The sequence below is a fragment of the Staurois parvus genome, unplaced genomic scaffold (genome assembly GCF_062004578.1).
Source record: "Staurois parvus isolate SC_StPar_1 unplaced genomic scaffold, SC_StPar_1.0 ptg000056l, whole genome shotgun sequence".
Classification (NCBI taxonomy): Eukaryota; Metazoa; Chordata; class Amphibia; order Anura; family Ranidae; genus Staurois; species Staurois parvus.
The window spans coordinates 9,434,627-9,454,713 of NW_028317852.1; the positions used below are offsets into that span (position 1 = coordinate 9,434,627).

The 20,087-nt window shown below is 42.4% G+C and overlaps 1 protein-coding gene across 1 annotated transcript in view; it reads left to right on the forward strand.

The window, feature by feature from the left end:
* Positions 1 to 20,087, forward strand: part of WNT2B (Wnt family member 2B) — a 148,174-nt gene that overhangs the window by 69,871 nt on the left and 58,216 nt on the right. Inside the window, exon 2 of the mRNA XM_089668321.1 lies at positions 17,851 to 18,071. Within this exon, the coding sequence (XP_089524447.1) occupies positions 17,851 to 18,071 (221 nt within the window). The remainder of the gene's footprint in view (positions 1 to 17,850; positions 18,072 to 20,087) is intronic.

Consider the following 20,087-nt stretch of genomic DNA (forward strand, 5'->3'; position numbering starts at 1 on the left):
TGCAAAGGTGACATAAAACTTCATATTTATGGGTCTAACTAAATCTGTTCATAGATTATATTTTTTCATTCATCCAACAAAAAATGAACACCAAAAAAAAAAAATGAACCGATGCCGCCATCCACCTAAACGAGGTGGATGAGGATGGGGACATGCCAGTGGAAGCTGTCAGCATACACCAATCAGTGGCTGCAGCAACAAAAGTTTTCCAACATGTTTATTCTACAGAAGTTGATCTAATGATCAGCTTCTGTCAAACAGGAACAGTCACACACTGCCTAAAATTCAGCTGGTGCCTGCTGAACAACAGACTTTCCATCCACCTATCACCACCATACAAGATCTATCGTATCTGAAAGAGTGTAGGAGAGATGTGCTAGCTAAACACAAACTGCACTGTTAGCTTTTGCTTGACCTTGGCAGCAACTATTTGAAAGCCAGTGCTATAACGTTCATGTTGTACCAGTTAGAAACCTGCTAAGCAATCAACTTTTATTTAAATTTTAATTCTGACCTATTTTTTTTCTAAAGGTCTTGTACTCACTTTTTGCTGTTCTGGCATTAAGCAGGTATAAGCTCTAAAGGTAGTATTAGTGAACCTCTCCTAGTATCTTTCCGACACTCCCACACTGCATATATTACAAGAAACACTGAGGTTGCTGGCTGTATCATCTTCATGACACGTGGAGCTTGCGGAGAAGAATACAGTTATTTCTTCCTAGATAACTGTGACTCCTGGCCAAGAACTCTTGACAGATATGGAAAATCTCACATCGGTTCCAAAATGTTTTCTTCGGAAAATCATCTGTACTATTCTTCATAAATATTCATTCATGTCTGTGTTCCATTAGTTAGAGCTCATTAGCTGCTTAGAAGTTTTTCAGATAAATAGAGGAGCAAACAAAATAGCATGAATTTGGAATGAAGCGCAATCACAACCGTTTACTGATAGTCGTATACTTTTGATGGTTTTCACCAAAAAGTTTACACTATTTTTAAATTATAAGCATGCTTGGCTGGCTCTCCTATTCTGTCTTGTAAGCCTTGCCAGAACTTGTCGGGAAGAGTCCATAGGGAACAGTTATTTCCATTTTCTAAGTGCATACAGAAATGGACACTGTTCCTCAGTATTCTTCAGTATCCTCATCATTCACAGGCACTTTTGCTCACAATGTGCACTGTGGGGCTCATCACCATCCTTATTTCACAAATATATTACATTTGTTAGCTGTCATCATTCACCACAACTGTCACTAATCCTTTTTCACTTCTTACTCAGTTCTCAAAATGAGGATGACCATCATCAGTCCTATTCATGGTCAATTTTGCAGTTGGTGGTGTTCAATACATGCTGTCGCAAAGTCTTTTCTTTTTGTAGGCATCACAGATAAAGTTAGTTTTAGTTCCTGTTAGCGGACAAATGTTACAGTCAGGGAGCAAACAGAGAGTTATAGTGACAGAGTTAGGCTACGTTTACACTAGCTTTGTCAGCAGGTGTCAGACAGGCGTTTGTGAAGCGTTTTTAATGCTTCTCAAACGCCTATGAAAATTCTGCACATGGCAGCACATAGTGCTGTTCACACTGAAGCGCTAGCGTTGCGTCGTGGCAAAACTGGCGCCTCATGTCGAGTCAGGAGGAGTTGAAGCCTCCCATTCAAGTCTATGGTGCCGCTCCTGAAATGCTTGGCAGGCGTTTGCGGTGCGGTTGTGACGTGGTTGCGAGGCGTTTGCGGAGCGTTAATACCATTTAACTTCATTACAGGCATTTGTGGTGCAGTTTTAACGCTTGGCAAATGCCTATCAAATGCCTCAAAACCATGCATAGGGCGTTTGGGGAGCATTTGAGGAGCGTTAAAAACGCTTCCCAAACACCTGTCAAATGCTATAGGGCCGTTTGGCAAGAGTTAGAAATAAAGTCAAGTGTGAACGAGCCCTTAGGCTGATTTCACACTGATCCATTTTCCTTCCGCTTTTTTGTTACAAAAAAAAGTGTGCACATGTAATTCTATAGAACATTTCACACTGATCAACTGCAGGTGCGCACAGTTTGGTAAAACCCAGCTTGCACCAAAAAAGCATTTCCCAATTGAAATGCATGCAAAACCTAGCAAAAATGTATAAAAAATGCACCCGCGTTGCCTTTTTGATGCGATTTCTGAATCACATGTCCTATGTAAAATGCACAATAACCGCGGTTAAAATGCAGCAAAAATGTATATACGTTTTTAGCTCATTTTTGCTACAGATCAGTGGGAAAGTATCCTTAGGATACACAGGATGAGTTTCCTATGTTTCTGAGTATGGTGTCAAGACTTTAAGCACAAAGAGTCAATCACCAAATAATCCACCTGTCTCATTTTTTATTATCTTTGGAAGATAAACATGGGGGTTGATTTACTACAGTGCTAAATGCTGAATCTGGTGCAGCTGTGCATGGTTGCCGATCAGCTTCTATCGTCAGCTTGTTCAATTAAGCTTTGACAAAAAATCTGGAAGCTGATTGTTGCTATGTAGAGTTGCACCAGATTTTGTACTCTCCAGTTTTAGTAAATCAACCCCATTGCATGATGATTTTTTTTCTAAAGGTTCTGACAAAAATGTTATATGTCCAAATCCATATGGATATGTTTTAACCCTTGGACTGCTTTTCCAAAAAAAAAAAAAACTGCGATGCAGTAAAATGATACCAAACACACATTGTTTAATTTACATTATCTCTTCTGTATATGTATATACCGGTAAATGAAGGCACTGTATTTCTTTTAATAAAAAAGTACTAATCTTTTAAATAAGCAATGTGCAGTGGTCACTTGACATTTCCCCAGCTCTTTTCCTTCTGCAGGGAAAGACTGGTGTCAGGAGCGTGTAGCGCTCCTGTTCCATCACAGTTTCTGGTGGCATTCCACCATCCTGGTTTTGGTTCTGATACATTCTGCCTGTCTGTCCACCTGCAAGGTGATTGATGTGGCCAGTCTCTGGGTTGGAACCAAACCTGATTTTAGCCAGCCAAGCCTGCAGTCTCATGCTTGTGATATTGCATTTGTAACACGTGTTCCAAGTTCCTTGTTTGTCTGCCCTGTTCTTGTACCTGCTAGTTTGGATTCCCTCATTGACAACCTTGGATTGGCTATTGACTACTATCTGACCTCTGTCTGCCTTTTGACTACTGATTTGACCTTCACTATTCTGAACCTTGCCTGTCTTGTACCTGGACTGCCATTGAACCACTCTGAATGTCTGCCAGGCACAGGTACCTGTCTGCTGTGCTCAGTTCGCCCCTGTGTCAGTGTGGTAGCCAGGCACTATAGCATTGTGTACAAGTCCCGGGGGAGTACCGATAGGCCTGATTGCCTTATGGGAAAGGGGACTGCTATAGTCAGACAGCCTTATGGGAAACCTGTCTGCTGTGCTCAGTTCGCCCCTGTGTCAGTGTGGTAGCCAGGCACTATAGCATTGTGTACAAGTCCCGGGGGAGTACCGATAGGCCTGATTGCCTTATGGGAAAGGGGACTGCTATAGGTGAAGATCACCAAAACCAGCTATAGTGCCTAACCACCTACATTAGGGGTAAGAAGTTGGAAGGAGAATCCTCTAGTCCTCTGGGCTGTCATTTCAGAGTGTATACGCCCACCTGTGTGACTCTATACAAGGCGGGACTGACCATTTGGAAACTCGGCACTGCCCGAGGGCCCGGGGTCAGTAGGGGGCCCCATGAGATGCCCCTAGTACCTTTGTCATAGGCTTTTTTGGAGTTTGGGCAAGGACACAGGGGCCCCATGATCCCCTATTGCCTGGGGGCCCCATGAGTTGTCAGTCCGCCCCTGACTCTATAGTTACTTGGGCTGCTCAGATGCAAACAGAAAGGAAATGTCCAGCATAAAAACACACTAAAAATGGAGCATGCACACTAGTTGTGGAAAAAGCGGCTTTATCGAACTGCAAGCTGCAGGGAGGACACAGACAGCTGAGAGGTTTTTTGCAGTATACAGAAGATAAATCTTATAGTGGCGTATAGAATGAACAGTCTGTAATGCAGTATGTATTGACATTTTTAATGATGTGGGTTTAATGACACTAAGCACACCTATGAATTCCTATGGTCTACTCTATTTATGAATCAGTGAAAATGACTTTCACCAAACATTTGCTGGTGGGGAATATATCAATGTCATTTATAATGCATGAACATGGGGATTTACCTGCAATGAATAGCTGGTGAATGTCAGACTCCCAAGTCTAGTAAAATCTGTGTTAATTTAGGGCAAACAGCTTAAAGCATTCCGTTACTTTTTGCATGGTCACATCACTGGGTTTTTCCCATTTTTTTTTAAGAATCTTCATTAATTTTTCCTCCACCCTGCCAGCTTATGACATGGCTGTGCCTGATAAATGTGCAATGTATGTTATTTGTTTTAATTTTTGAGCAGGGGTATGGCCATGGTCAGGGCTGCTGTTAGAAACCATGGGGCCCCATAAAGCTAACCTGACAGCCCACCCCCCCAAGAAAAACACAGTTTACTATGCTTCAGTTATTAATGAACACAGTGAGTGATCAGTACCAATCACTCATTGTGTTCATTCAGGAAAGGCAGGGGCTGGTAAATGTGACATATTTACCTGACCTTTTCCATTCTGAAGGATCCTATTGTGTGCTTGCAGCTGCTGGTTGGAAGGAGAGGAGGGAAGCTGTCAGTAATGTGGGGCCACACGGGGGCTGAGCAGCAGGGGGGAACCTATGGTGCTCAGGGAGGGAGATGGGTGCACCAAGGGAGGGCAATTACTGGAATCGATCCCCTGCGTAGCTCTCTCTGCAGCAGCTGAAAGTCTGTGGGAGGGAGAAGAGAAGAATCAGGCTTTCAGCTGCTGCAGATAGAGTAATGCAGAGAATCGGTTCCAGTAATTCACCCGCACCATGCCAATCACCCTCCCTGCCCACATCCATTTCACCCAGCTGCCTGGGTCCCTCTGCTGGCCTGGGCCCCATACAGAAGGACTGGTGGTACCCCCTTATCCACAGCCCTGGCCATGGTGCAGCCATATAGCTGCTTTTTAAATGTGCTCTTGTGTATCTCTTTGGTTGAACTCCCCTGAAAGGTGCAGGAATGCATTGAGTAAATAAATACCAAAAATGTCAAGTCTTAAAATTGCATTCCTTGCGTGAAATTGTAACAAACTATGGCACCTAAAATTTTCTATAGTTAACATTTTAGAAGCCTTTGCAAGTCATCAATTTAGAGTTTACTGTGAGTGAATGGTAGTAGAATTAGTGCAGCAATACCTAATAAGTGTAACTCAATTATCATTTTCATCATTTTCATGTGCATCCAACACGTGTTTACATTTGTATATCCTTGTACTTGGGAGTGAGGACTTTAACTTTTTTTGGTGCTTTTTCTATTAATTTAGTGTACCTGTAGTGCTCACCCACTTAAGGGCCACTGAATTTGATGGGTCCCCCTAAGCTCCGCACAGAATGTGTTTGATCAGCTTCTTCCCTGTCCACAGCAGCCAGGGAATGACAGCTCTGAAATGCAAAGTGACAAGAAGCTTATTGCTTTTGTAACACCCTGCTATAAGTGGATGCAGGATGTCAAAACGAACACAAGATGGCAGTGTCCTGCAGGACAGTGGCATTCACATTCTGTAGAACTACCCCATGGAACTTGTATGCTGAACCGCAGGACTTTACTAAGGAGCAGTGTAGTACAGAACTACATTTCAAAGAGGAGTTGGCGTGTAGACAGAGGCATACATGTTTGGAAGCCCGGGAGATGAGACAGGAAGTGAGAGGGGAGAGATCTGGAGAGAGGAGTTTGCTGACTGCAGGAGGACCGGATCAGGTCGTGGAAGGAGAGAAAGAAAGGAGGCAAGGAGAGTCTGCTGATCGCTGACTTTGCCGCATTGTGAAGGAAGCTAATCTGCTAGCAGGTGACTGGATGAACCTCAGGCAGGACCAGAGAGTGTGTGGAGGTCTTATCGAAGAAGAGAGGTAGACCGCCAAAATTTCACAGACACCATCTCTCAGGTGAGAGAATCCCAACCATTACCAAGGGCAAGGAACACTGATACCTGCTCCACCTTTGCATTTCTCTTACACACGGTCACAGACATTGCACATAGTTATTAGAAGTTGCAGCCTAGTTCCTTCAGCTGCTATCGTTTGATCACACTTACCACAACCTTATCATCAGAGCTGATAGCAGGACAATCAATCCACAGTCTGACCCACCACTATGTCACCACCATCATCAATCCACTCTATTAAGGAGGCCTTTACCTATTGTGCCAATAGTTTTGCAGTCCAGAGTGGAGTTGCCCTGTGCTAACCATCACTTTTTCCAGGTTAACCACTTGTTGCTTTAGATTCACTAGTGACTAGTGCTTTAAAGGAACATTACATCAGTTAATTGCTGCTTCCAGGGGGAGTGTTGTTCTTCCCTCCCTTTATTGTATTGTTCCTCAGAGAACTATAATTCACATTTCTCATTGTGCCCCATCATGCGCGCAGAAGACTGCCTTTAAAGAATATTGGTTGGTTTGAGGTAAAGAGCTTTTTTCCTTATTTCATCTACTTGCTAACAGGTCCTGAGGGCCCAAAGTGAGCTAGTCTACCTGTGTGATAGTTCTCCCTGCTCACTGCGGACTGTAAAGCCACCTCAGGTTGAAGGTATTGGGTTAGTTTTTGAAAAGCAAGCCTGCTAACACTGAGACTCTGTGTTGTTTCCTTTCTTTGCTTAAAGTTGACACAAATAGTAAATTACTTTGGTTTAAAGCATCCCCAAGCACGTTGTTAAAAGGATTTTTAAATTTTTAAGACCCCCCCCCCCCCCCCCCCCGCTGAATATTAATTTTTATTACTTTATTTTACATTGGTATATGTCCACTGGAGAACCCTGAACACTGGAGGCATGATGGAAACTGGCAATGGGGGCTTACATTAGGCATAGTGACATGTTGCTCTAATGAGTCCTCTGCTGGACTATTGTGTTTGAACATGTAGCACTACCCCCTTAGGAGTTGCTGGGTGATTTTCAGGCTTCCTATTGCTCGAAAATCATCTATCCAGTGCACAGCACAGCCATCCAGAGCAGTGTGCCCACAGTGAAGCACCAAAACACCGCCCCCCAGTAAAACACTCCCAGCACACAGTTAACCCTTTGATCGCCCCTCATGTTAACCCCTTCTTGCTCAGTGCCATTAGTACAGTGTCAGTGCTTTTTTTTTTAGCACTGATCACTGTATGGGTGTCACTGGGGATGCCATTATTAGTAAAAAAAAAAATTCCAGTATCTATACCGCCATTTGTAAACACTATAACTTTCACGTAAACCAATTAATATAGCAGAATAACTTTTGGCCTAAATTTATGATGAAATTTTAATTTTTAAATTTTTTCACTGGACATGTTTAATAGCAAAAAGTCAAAAGTATTGTTTTTTTCTCATAATTGTCAGTCCTTCTTTTTATAGTGTAAAAAAAAAAAACACAGGCGATCAAATACCACCAAACGACAGCTCAATTAGTGGAAAAAAGGGCGTAAATTTCATTTGGGTGCAGCGTTGCATAAGGTAACGCAGAGCCGTAACGCAAAAAAATGACCTGGTCAGGAAGGGGGATAAATCCTCAGGAGGGCAAGTGGTTAATATCACTTTAACAAAGCGCATGTCTTCTTTGCAAAGTAAATGTAGCTTAATATAAGCTCACAGTTCCCTGCGAAACCCCACACATGGCAAATTGAAAAAAAAAAAAAACTGGGTTGTTGTTTGTGTAGCTTCACCTTTTCACATGATACTTAAATACATTCCTTAGATAAGTCAACCCCAATAAGTTGCAACCATTGGCTTTATGATTTTGAAATTCACTGAAGATCTGTAAAGCTCTTATTCAGGTAAATCAAGTTATCATGATTTGCTTGAAAGTATATGACTCAACTGATCCTACATGTTGCAGCAATTTACAAATCAGCACATACAGCATTCTTCCATAAATAGAACCACTTTGAGGTCAGAGTTAAAATGTTCCAGTAGATCTGCAGCATGCTTCTAATTTGTTAAATAAAATTTTTAGAAATACCCTTTATAGTTTAAAAAATCAGACAACCCTTGCTCACAAGTTAAAAAAAAAAAAAGAAGAAAAATACGTAACTCATAGTTATTTTGTAATTCATCATGTTGACTAAAAAATACATACCATGTTGTATGTTTTTCCAAAGATTTTGCACAGAAGTAAACATTCTACTTTCTCTTTTTATTTCCACAGTTTGCAAGTAGGATGCAACAGTAACCCTGCAAATTTTTTTTTCACTGCAACCTTTTTAGTGGCTATAGTTTTACAAATGGATTCCAGAAGCTAGCTCTGTTCCTGTCTAAAATGGAGTGGTTGTCATAGAATGTCTTTCTATCAATTCATAACCCACATGTCAATCATGCAGTATATTATAAAATATTATACAGGGTGTTTTTTCTTGATTGCCTGACAGTAATCTTCTAAATATCCTCTAGTTATTAAACTAAAATCACAATCATATTCAGAAGGCACCATCATGCTTTTTGAAAGGTCAGTACGCTCTTTAACTTTTGGGAGCAGTTTATTTCAGCTGATGCTCCACTAACCGCATTTACTTCTTCTAAGAGTCTCTGCATAAACCCAATCAACAGTCTCTCAATCACACTTTGGTTGTGTTCTACAAAGTTCTACAGTCCACTTCAGGCGAAATCACAAATTCCGTGGATCAGTTATACCTACTTCCACTTGTAAGCCTGTACAAACTACAAAAAATTAAAACCAAAACAAGGATGCTGATAAGGCACTTATACCCTCTTAATGATCGAATACAAACTCAAAGTGCTGCCCTCTGTGAATTGGTGCAAAACATTCCAAGTATATATTAAAAGTCCATAAGCCATAAATATTAACATGCAGTCTATAGTGAAGAAAGTACAATAATCTTCCAAGCGTTTGGTGCAGAAATCAAAGTGCCATGCTCACCAACATCTTTGGACTTTGACATTGCTGGGACTTGTGTTCCTCCTCATGGATCACTCTTCTGCTGTAAGGACTGAATTCAAAGGCTGGTGTACTCACAAAGAAAAGAATGACAAAAAGGACCACATAGTGTAATTCAATTTTTTGTTATGATCATATAAAATGTTAAAAATAAGATAAAATGTGTGCTGGAGTGTCTAAAAAGAAAAAGCATCCGCTAAGCAAAATGTGATACCAATAGCCAGGAACAATTAAAAATAAAAAGCATCGCTAAATCACATTACTATCAATTATGCTTAATTAACATTCTGTATGGCACCAATTCACAAAAAGAACATTGGGGAACTGGAGAAAGTACAGAGAAGAGCAACTAAACTGATAAGAGGCATGGAGGAGCTCAGCTATGAGGATAGATTAGAGGAACTGAATGTATTCTCTCTTGAGAAGTGGAGATTAAGGGGGATATGATCAACATGTATACATACATCAGTGTTTCATATAGTGAACTTGGTGTAGAGCTATTCACCCTGAGGTCATCACAGAGGACAAGGGGGCACTCTTTACTTCTGGATGAAAAGAAATTTAATCTCCAAACACGGAAAGGTATCTTCACAGTGAGAGCTGTGAAAACGTGGAATAGACTCCTTCAAGAGTTGGTTCTGGCCAGCTCAGTGGATTGCTTCAAAAAAGGCCTGGATTCTCTCTTAGATACACAGAATATAACTGGATACTAACATTTATAGGTACAGTTGATTCAGGGAATATCCAATTGCCTCTCAGGGGATCAGGAAATAATGTTTTCCCCAGCAGGTGCAAATTGGATCATGCTTTGCTAGGGTTTTTTTGCCTTCCTCTGGATAAACTGTGGGTATAGGATTATAACTTTTTTTTTTTTCTTTGGTTGAACTGGATGGACTTTTGTCTTTTTTCAGCCGGACTAACTATGTAACTATGTATGGGAATAAAAAACGAATCCATACAATACATATATCATAGAATAAAGTCTCAAAGTGAAAACAATTTAAAGTCCCAAAGTGAACAAAATATAAAGCAAAGTCCTTTCACAACCCAAATAATATGTCCCCATGCTTCAGCTTCCTGTTGGATAAAGAGCTCATCCACCACCAAGTGACACCAATAGGGATCCTCTTACCAGATGATATAGACCGTTAAATTGTAAATGGTCTTAAGTGCTTAGATATATCCCATAGTCAATGATTCCAGGCATATGGATTGTCCACCATTAAGAACTATTCTCCAATATCAGGGTTTACCCAGAACAAGAGAAACGGTGCATGCCATAGTGTAGAATGTTAAAAAAATCTAATTTATTTAAAAATTGCATTTTAAAACACCACTGCAATGTTGCTAATGATATTATACATTAAAACATGCACATGGACAGCAGAAAAATAAAACCACAAACAGCAGGTGAACAACTATAGCTTCCACAGCAGCAGGTTGAGTTACCATCCTGGGTTCCAGGTGTGACGGGCGCGGCGTCAAACCCCAGCCCTTCTCCCCAACTTGTGACAGAAGGACCAGCCAATCTAAGACCGCGCTGCCACTTGCATAACAATACCACTCTCAGCTGCGCACTGCACAAAGATTTTCCAGCTCGCTGAACCACAATCTATGTGCCAGCAGACTGAGAGCTATTTTTTACTGGGTCAGGTTAATTATGCAATTAACCCTTCACACTGCCGCCACCACCACCTTTTTACACAGAAGGAGGAAACTCACAAATCTTAGCAGTAACAGTATGATGTTTGAATAAGCGTCTGTATACACACTGCCACCGCAGACAGATGTATGCAGAGGGTTAAAACACACGGTAGCACTCTTCAGAGACAGGGATTCTTAGTTTGCATTAAAGAGCTTTAGAAACAGTTCAACACTTTTCAGAAAATAGGATTTATTACTAAAAAGGTCAAAATGGTGCAATAAAAATATTTACAGAAAAAGATGTAACAAATATATATATATATATATATATATATATATATATATATATAAATAGAGAGAGCAATAACACAACAGAGAGATAAAAGAAAGAAGCTTAAGAAGGTACAATACTTGCAGAAGTCCTTGGTTTAAGCAGAGCTGAAGTGTCATGAACAAAAGGGTACCTTTTCTCCCAAAGATGGTTCCTGATGTTAAAAGGAAGAATCTCTTCATACCTCTCTCCAGGCATGACAGCCTTTTCTAGTGTCCCAGCAGGGGTTGTCTACTGAAGCCAAGGGCCAATTTGGGGAGGGGTGTTAGGCGGAGACCCAGGCTGTGACCCAAATCTCTCCCAAGTTTATACCATGGTCAATAAATTTCCATAGGTACATGTAGCAGCCTAGCCACTGGTAGATTAATATGCAGAATCATATTCTGAACGTCCAGACACCAAATATGACATATCCGGCTGTGACGGATAAAAAGATTTTGCTTTCTACTCTCTGGTAGACGCTACCTAGGGGTGTAAGATATCAGGTGACTTGTATTAAAATGACCTATCTGTATACATGCTTTGTTGTAATGTACCTTGTTCCTGTCAGGATTTATGAATTGGTATGAAAAAGTGAGTCAAGTGGGATGTACGTTTTACAGCCACTCTGAGATAAGGTTTCATGTCAAGTGAAAGACTGAGTTATAGTTTTACGACTCGGCCAGAAGAAAGGGTGTATCAGACATCTTGGAACCGGCTAACTGGGGTTACAACCATGAAGCCCATTTTCTGTGCCTTATGCACTCGTGATCTCAGCACACACACAGACCACATTCTTGCAAGAGGAGGGGGACTGGAGGACACACACGGACCACATTCCTGCAAGGGGAGGGGGACTGGAGGGAGAGAGAATGAGATTTGCAGAGTCTGATACAAAATATGGTTGTCATTGTCCATATCTGCACGTACAATTATCACACCAGGCTCCTGTCGAAGGGTGTGCATGATGAGGTTGGCTGAGCTCACAGAAAATAAATAGGATAGGCACAGATCGCAGAAGCGATGCACTGGCATGCTTTTCACTGGCCGAATATGATGCACCGCTAATCTCCACACATTTTACCCCTCCCCACTGGGTGTCCTCAGAGCAGGGGCGGACTGACAACTCATGGAGCCCCTGGGCAATAGGGGATCATGGGGCCCCTGTGCCCTTGCCCAAACTCAAAAAAGCCTATGAAAAGGTACCAGGGGCATCTCATGGGGCCCCCTACTGATCCCGGGCCCTCGGGCAGTGCCCAAGTTTCCAAATGGTCAGTCCGCCCCTGCCTCAGAAGCTGGCCTTTTTAAAAAATAAACGTGGACATGATTATCTGCTGCCACTAATATTAGCACACCACAAAATGTAAGTTAAGAAAAAGGCTAGGGATCTCCTGGTAAACACAGTCTGTGAAAAACATTGCTTTACAACATAAACAGTATTGGCCTCTGTGCCCCAGACAAATGTGAACATGTTCTTTTTTGTGATAGTCCTCAGACCACAGTAATCACTGAAATTATCACAATAGTTTTTCATTACCTTAAGAAAATTTTTATAGTCAGCACTGTCTAAACAGATGTTTTCCACCTATGGATGAATACATTCAGTGGCGTCCCATGGCAGGTGCTGGGGGTGCAGTCTGCACGGGGTGACACCGACCGCACGGGGTGACACCGGACCCGCTCCATGATCGACGATCCGGGGATCATCGGCTTTCTTTACAACTTACCTTTTCTTGGAGCGGGTCCGGTGTCACCCTGTATAGGTTGCATTCCGACGATCCTGCGGGGATCGTCGGCATGCAACCTATACGGGGTGACTCCGGTGTAGCGGCAAGATGTGTCTCCCATGTAGATATGTCCCAATATGTTGAAACCGGGACATGCGCAGTTGCTTCAGGGGGGAAACATCTACATGGGAGACACATCTTGCCACTACACCAGACCCACTCCAAGAAAAGGTAAGTTGTAAAGAAAGTCGAAGATCCCCGCAGGTTGGATCGGATCTGCGGATTGAGCATAATGGATCGGAGTCCAATCCATTATGCTCAATCCACAGATACGATCCATTCTGCGGGGATTGTCAGAGGGGGTGTCACCAAGTGTTACCACACCGGTGCCACCAACCCTAGGGACGCCTCTGAATACATCACACCTTTTTACTTTGTATACAAAGATGTCTATATAAAAATATTATAAGTAAAGGTTTGCTTTTCATGATGTCCTGTTTACAATTGGTATGGATGTTGGGTCAGCAGCTTCATCAGGCTGGCACAACTGGGATGCCAGCAATAATAGAAAAAATGAAAAATAAAGTACAGCATAGGAGAATCCAGCAGAAGCTAGTGTCCATGGATGGGAATTGGGAAAAAAAAGTTTCAGTATGTCTAATTAACCAAAGCACCACAAGCTACAGTATGTAACTACAGGTACATCTCAATAAATTAGAAAATCATCAAAAGTTAATGTATTTAAGTAATTCAATTCAGAAAGTGAAACTCATATATTACAGGGCCGGATCTAGACTGTCTGATGTAGGGGTGCAGTAAAAAATCTCGGAAGGGGGGCTGGGCAGAGGATGTGAGGTCAGTAGGGCAGTGTACAGGGGGGCAGCAGGGCAGAGGATAGGGTCAGCAGTTTATAGGGCAGTCTGCAGCAGTCATTAGTTTGTAGGACAGTGTACAGTGGGTTATCAGAGCAGAAGACAGTGTGCAGCGGGTCAGCAGAACAGAGGACAAGGGTCAGCAGGGTGGAGAAAGTGGGTTGTCAGGTCAGCAGTGCAGAGGACAAGAGTCAGATGGGCATAAGATATTGGTTGGCAGAGAAGAGGATAGGTTCACTGCTGGCAGAGAACTCAGCAGGTCTCCTCCTCCCTTCCCCACACTGCAAACAGCTTGGGTACTCATATCTCCTCCACCCCACACAGCACAGAGCCGGTATCAGATTATCTTACAAACACAGCATCCATCTGCACAGTATGTAGCTGGCCTTGTACGTATCCCCCCTAATCCTTCCTCCTTGCACATATCCCCCCAATCCCTCCTCCTTGCACATATCCCCCCAATACCTCCAGATTGCACATATCCCCCTAATCCTTCCTCCTTGCACATATCTCCCCTAATCCTTCCTCCTTGCACATATCCCTCCTCCTTGCACATATTACCCCCCCAATCCCACAACCTTGCACATATCCCCCTGATCTTCCTCCTTGCACATATCCCCCATAATCCTCCTCCTTGTACATATCACCCCCCCCCCCATATCCCCCCAATCCCCCCTCCTAGCACATATCTCTCGTAATTCTTCCTCCTTGCAAATATTTCCCCTAATCCTTCCTCCTTGCACATATCCCTCCTCCTTGCACATATTACCCCCCCCCCCCAATCCCACAACTTCGCACATATCCCCCTGATCCTCCTCCTTGCACATATCACTCCCCCCCCCAATCCCCCCTCCTAGCACATATCCCCCCAATTCTCCTCCTTGCACATATCCCCCCTCCTTGCACATATCTCCCCTAATTTTCCTCCTTGCACATATCCCCCCTAATCCTCCTCCTTGCCCATATCCCCTGTAATCCTCCTCCTTGCAAATATCTCCCCTAATCCTCCTCCTTGCACATATCACCCCCAATCCCCCCTCCTTACACATATCCCGCTAATCCTCCTCCTTGCACATATCACCCCCCCTCTCCCTACACATATCACCCCCCCCAATCCCGCCCTCCTAGCACATATCCCCCCTAATCCTCCTCCTTGCACATATCCCCCCTAATCCACCTCCTTACGCATATCCCCATCTAATCCTCCTCCTTGCACATATCCCCCCTAATCCTCCTCCTTGCACATATCCCCACCTAATCCTCCTCCTTGCACATATCACCCCCCCCCCAGCACCTCCTCCTTGCACATATCACCCCCCCCCCCCAATCCCTCCTCCTTGCAAATATCCCTCCTTAGTGCAAATATTCACTAATCCCTCCACCTCTACACTCAAACAAATTATTTTTACACTCCCTCCCATACACACATCACACACGGGATTGCTAGTACGGACTGCACACAGTTTACCTGCACCCTGCCTCCTCCAAGTCCCAGCAGAAGGAAATGTGTGCAGGGTGCAGCTAGCGATCCTGTGTGTGTGTGGAGGAGTGCTGCACTGACAGGAGGGAGAGGGTACAGCACAGCCTCTCTCCTGAACACAGATCACTGCACTAGGCTGTGCACTAACGTCCCGGGCAGTCCCTGAATGTGGGAATGGGGGAAGATACTCGTCCATCAGCCATCAGCCGGGGGGGGGGCATAATAGAAATCTGGGGAAGCCCAGCCCACCCCAGCACCCCCCTAGACCCGGCCATGATATATTATATAGATTCATTACACAGAGTGATATATTTCAAGAATTTCTTTCTTTTAATGTTGATGATTATGGCTTACAGCTAGTGAAAACCCAAAATTCAGTATCTCAGAATATTAGAATATCGCATAAGACCAATAAAAAAAGGATTTTTAAGACAGATATGTTGGCTCACTGAAAAGTATGTTCATGTACGGTATAGTATGCACTCAATACTTGGTCGGGGCTCTTTTTGTATGAATTACTGCATCAATGTGGTGTGGAATGGAGGCGATCAGCCTGTACCTCTGCGGACATGTTATGGAAGCCCCGGTTTCTTTGATAGCATCCTTCAGCTCATCTGCATTGTTGGGTCTGGTGTCTCTCATCTTCCACTTGACGATACCACACAGATTCTTTATGGGGTTTAGGTCAGGCGAGTTTGCTGGCCAATCAAGAACAGTGATACCTTGATCATTAATTAAGGTATTGGTACTTTTGGCAGTGTGGGCAGGTGCCAAGTCCTGCTGGGAAATTAAATCAACATCTTCATAAAGCTGGTCAGCAGAGAGAAGCATGAATTTCCTGGTAGAGGGCTGCGCTGACTTTGGACTTGATTAAACATAAGTGGACAAACACCAGCAGATGACATGACTCCTCAAATCATCACTGACTGTGGAAACTTCACACTGGACCTCATGCAACTTGGATTCTGTGCCTCTGTGCCTCTCCACTCTTCCTCCAGACTCTGGGACCTTGATTTCCAAATGAAAAGCAAAATTTACTTTGGACCACTGAGCAACAGTCCAGTCCTCTTTCTCCTTAACCCAGGTAAGACGCTTCTGATGTTGTCTGTAGTTCAGGAGTGTCTTGACACAAGTAATGCGACAGTTGTAGCCCATGTCCAGGATACATCTGTGTGTGGTGGCTCTTGAATCGCTGACACCAGCCTCAGTTCATCTCCACCAAATTCTTGAATGGGCTTTACAATCCTCTCAAGGCTGCGGTTATCCCTGTGGTTTGTGCACCTTTTTCTACCACCATTTTTCCTTCCACTCAACTTCCCATTAATATGCTTGGGTACAGCACTCTGTGAACAGCCAGCTTCTTTAGCAATTACCTTTTGTGACTTACCCTCCTTGTGGAGGGTGTCAATGACTGTCTTCTGGAAAACTGTCAATTCAGCAGTCTTCCCCATGATTGTGTAACCTACTGAACCAGACTGAGAGACCATTTAAAGTCTCAGGAAACATTTACAGGTGTTTTGAGTTAATTAGCTGATTAGCGTGTGACACCATGGGGTTTATTTACTAAAGCTGGAGAGTCCAAAATCAGACTCCCTTCTGCATAGAAACCAATCAGCTTCTAACCTCAGCTTGTTCAATGAAGCGTTGGCAATGAAACCTGGAAGCTGATTGGTTTCTATGCAGAAGGGAGTCTGATTTTGGACTCTCCAGCTTTAGTAAATAAACCCCCATGAGTCTACAATAATGAACTTTTTCACAATTTAGCTTTTTTACTAGCTATAAGCCATAATCATCAAAATTAAAAGAAAGAAATGCTTGAAATATATCACTTTGTGTGTATTGAATCTATATAATATATGTGTTTCACTTTTTGAATTGAATTACTGAAATAAATGAAGTTTTTGCTGATACTCTAATTTATTGAGATACACATTTATTTTGAAAATATTGCAGCAATAACAAATATCAATTAGCAATTGCAATCTTAGTAAATAATGATGATTATTTAAGCAACTGACTGGGTAAAAATTGTACTGACCTGTATTAAACACTGCCAATTAACAAAAGAACTGCAACTGTGATGATGATGGCATAGTAGCCCCCCATGCACAAAGTGACTGTGAAGCACTGTGACTGTTGTGTGTGACTGTAAAGGTGATCTCTTTATCTTTTGCTACTGTTCCTTGAGAAACAATTAAAAAAAAAATGTTTTTTGTTTTTTTTTTCCAACATTGTATTAAAAGCTAAAAGAATATGCCTCTTTATAATATAATGCTTTACCTGACTTTTTCTTCAGATTTTCATTTTGTCATTGCTGTTTTATCAATATTATTATTATTATTATTATTACTACTATTACTGCTACTACTACTACTATTTTGACTGACTTATATTGGGTATATATACAGTAGGGTCAAATAGACCTAATGGGGGAGATTTACTAAAACTGCAAAAGTGCAGCTCTGCATAGAAACCAGTCAGCTTTCAGGTTATTTTGCCAGAGCTTAATTAAACAAGCTAAAGTTAGAATCTGAAGGCTACCATGCACAGCTGCACTAGATTCTGAGTGCTTCAGTTTTAGTAAATCGTCCTCAATGTAATGATTTTTAGATATAGAGGCAGTAAACATGGAAATCAAAGCAACAAGTTTTGTGTATGAACAATACAATAGTTATCATTAACACAGAATCTTACAAGTAGAAATCTATGGAACAATAACTATGGCTATGGCTTAGATCTCTTTATACTATTTAATGAATATTAAATTGTAAATAATAGAAAGATAATCATGTGTTTGCTCTTCTTCTATAGGTACATTGGTGCACTTGGAGCACGCGTAATATGTAATAACATTCCGGGACTTGTGACCAAGCAGAAGCAACTCTGTCAAAAGCACCCTGACATTATGCAAGCCATTGGCGAGGGAGCCAAGGAGTGGATTAGAGAGTGCCAGCATCAGTTCAGACATCATCGCTGGAATTGCAGCACCCTGGACAGAGACCACACAGTCTTTGGGAGAGTCATGCTAAGAAGTACGTTGTTGTTCTGAAAAAAAAACCCACATAAGTGACATAATGGAAAAACAAAGCTAATAGCTTTAATGTCCTATAGTGTTGACCATCAGAACGTTTCTAGATATTGTTTTGTTGCTTTTATCAAGTTGTTATTTATATTTAATTTATTACAACAAAGTGATGCAGTCTGATATATCAAATCTGCATATATATAGAAATATATATATACCCCTACTATTACCAAAAGTATTGTTACACCCTTCAAATCATTGGATTCAGGTGTTCCAATCACCTCCGTGGTCACAGGTTTATAAAATCAAGCACCTGGACATGCAGACTGCTTCTATGAACATTTATGAAATAATGGGTTGCTCTCAGGAGCTCAGTGAATTCAAGCGTGGTACCGTGATAGGTTGCCACTTGTACAATAAGTCCAATCGTGACATTTCCTTGCTGCTAAATATTCCACGGTCAACTGTTAGTGGTATTTAGCAAAGTAGAAGCCACTGGGAACAACAGCAACTCAACCACAAAGTGGTAGGCCACGTAAAATGACAGAGCGGGGTCAGCGCATGCTGAAGCACACAATGCAAAGCGTCAGATGCAGTGGTGTAAAGCACACCTTCACTGGATTCTAGAGCAGTGGAGACGTGTTCTGTGGAGTGACGAATCACACTTCTCTGTCTGGCAATCCATGGTCCATAAAGACATGGATGAGTGAGTTTGAGGTGGAGCAACTTGACTGGGCTGCACGAAGTCCTGACCTCAACCCAATAAAACACCTTTGGGATGAATTAGAGTGGAGACTGCGAGCCAGGCCTTCTGGTCTGACATCAGTGCCTGACCTCACAAATGCGCTTCTGGAAGAATGGTCAAATATTCCCATAGACACACTCCTAAACCTTGTGGACAGCCTTCCCAGAAGAGTTGAAGCTGTTATAGGTGCAGAGGGTGGGCCAACTCAATATTGAACCCTACGAACTAAGACTGAGATATCTGTAAAGTTCATGTGCGTGTAATTATATATATATATATATATATATATATATATACACACACACACACACAGGCCACATGAAGTTTGGAGGTCTTTAGCTATTGACTCAGTAGGCGACTTCTGCACACTGTGTGCTTCAGCATACGCCGACTCTGTTATTTTACGTTTATTTTTTAATTCACTGAGCTCCTGAGACCTTTTCTTTCACAAATGTTTGTAGAAGCAATCTGCATGCCTAGGTGCTCAATTTTATACACCTGTGGCCATAGAGGTGGTTGGAACACTTGAATCCAATGATTTGGAGGGGTGTGCCAATACTTTTAGCAATATTATGTATAATGTATGACCTGTGTACAAATATTCTACTGTGCTGTGACTTTACTTTACCTAGAATGTTGGCTGTCAGTAGACATGGGTCAGCAGTCCAGTAAACTTATTTCATATGTACTTAGGGTGGTCATACACATGTAGGGGTCCCTCTTATAGATTGGGGGTTCGTGCCATATTGAGTTTGCTCCTGCCCCACTTCTAGATGCCACCAATCTGCTTTTGGAGATACTCCACCGTATTTTGTCACACTTGGCTTGAAGCTTACATGCTCACATTCCCTGCCTAAGGTTTATTACACAGAATAAAGGAATGTGTAGCACAAAAGGCTTTTCAATGCTTTACTGCATAATGTCCCTCCAGCACAATTTTTAAGGTCACAGGCACTTTTCAGTACACTTAGCAGCACATGACTCACTGAAAGAAGTCCACAGTGCAGAACACTTTCCTCCTTCTCCTGACTTTCTATGCAGTTGTCCAACAGATCCATGTCTCACAAAACAATTACAGCCATCTTCCCCAGATGGTACAGTTTTTTATCACAGGTTTTACTCATACAGACTCAATCTTCCTCTCATACAGAGCCTCCATAGGCCTAGAGGCAGCTCCAAACCAAGCCACAGAACCTGCTAGGTGAGGGTCAAGGGGAGTCTTCTTTTTTCTCTGCTCCCAAGTGTCCACACTCACCACCCTGGCAGTTCAGCACTCCA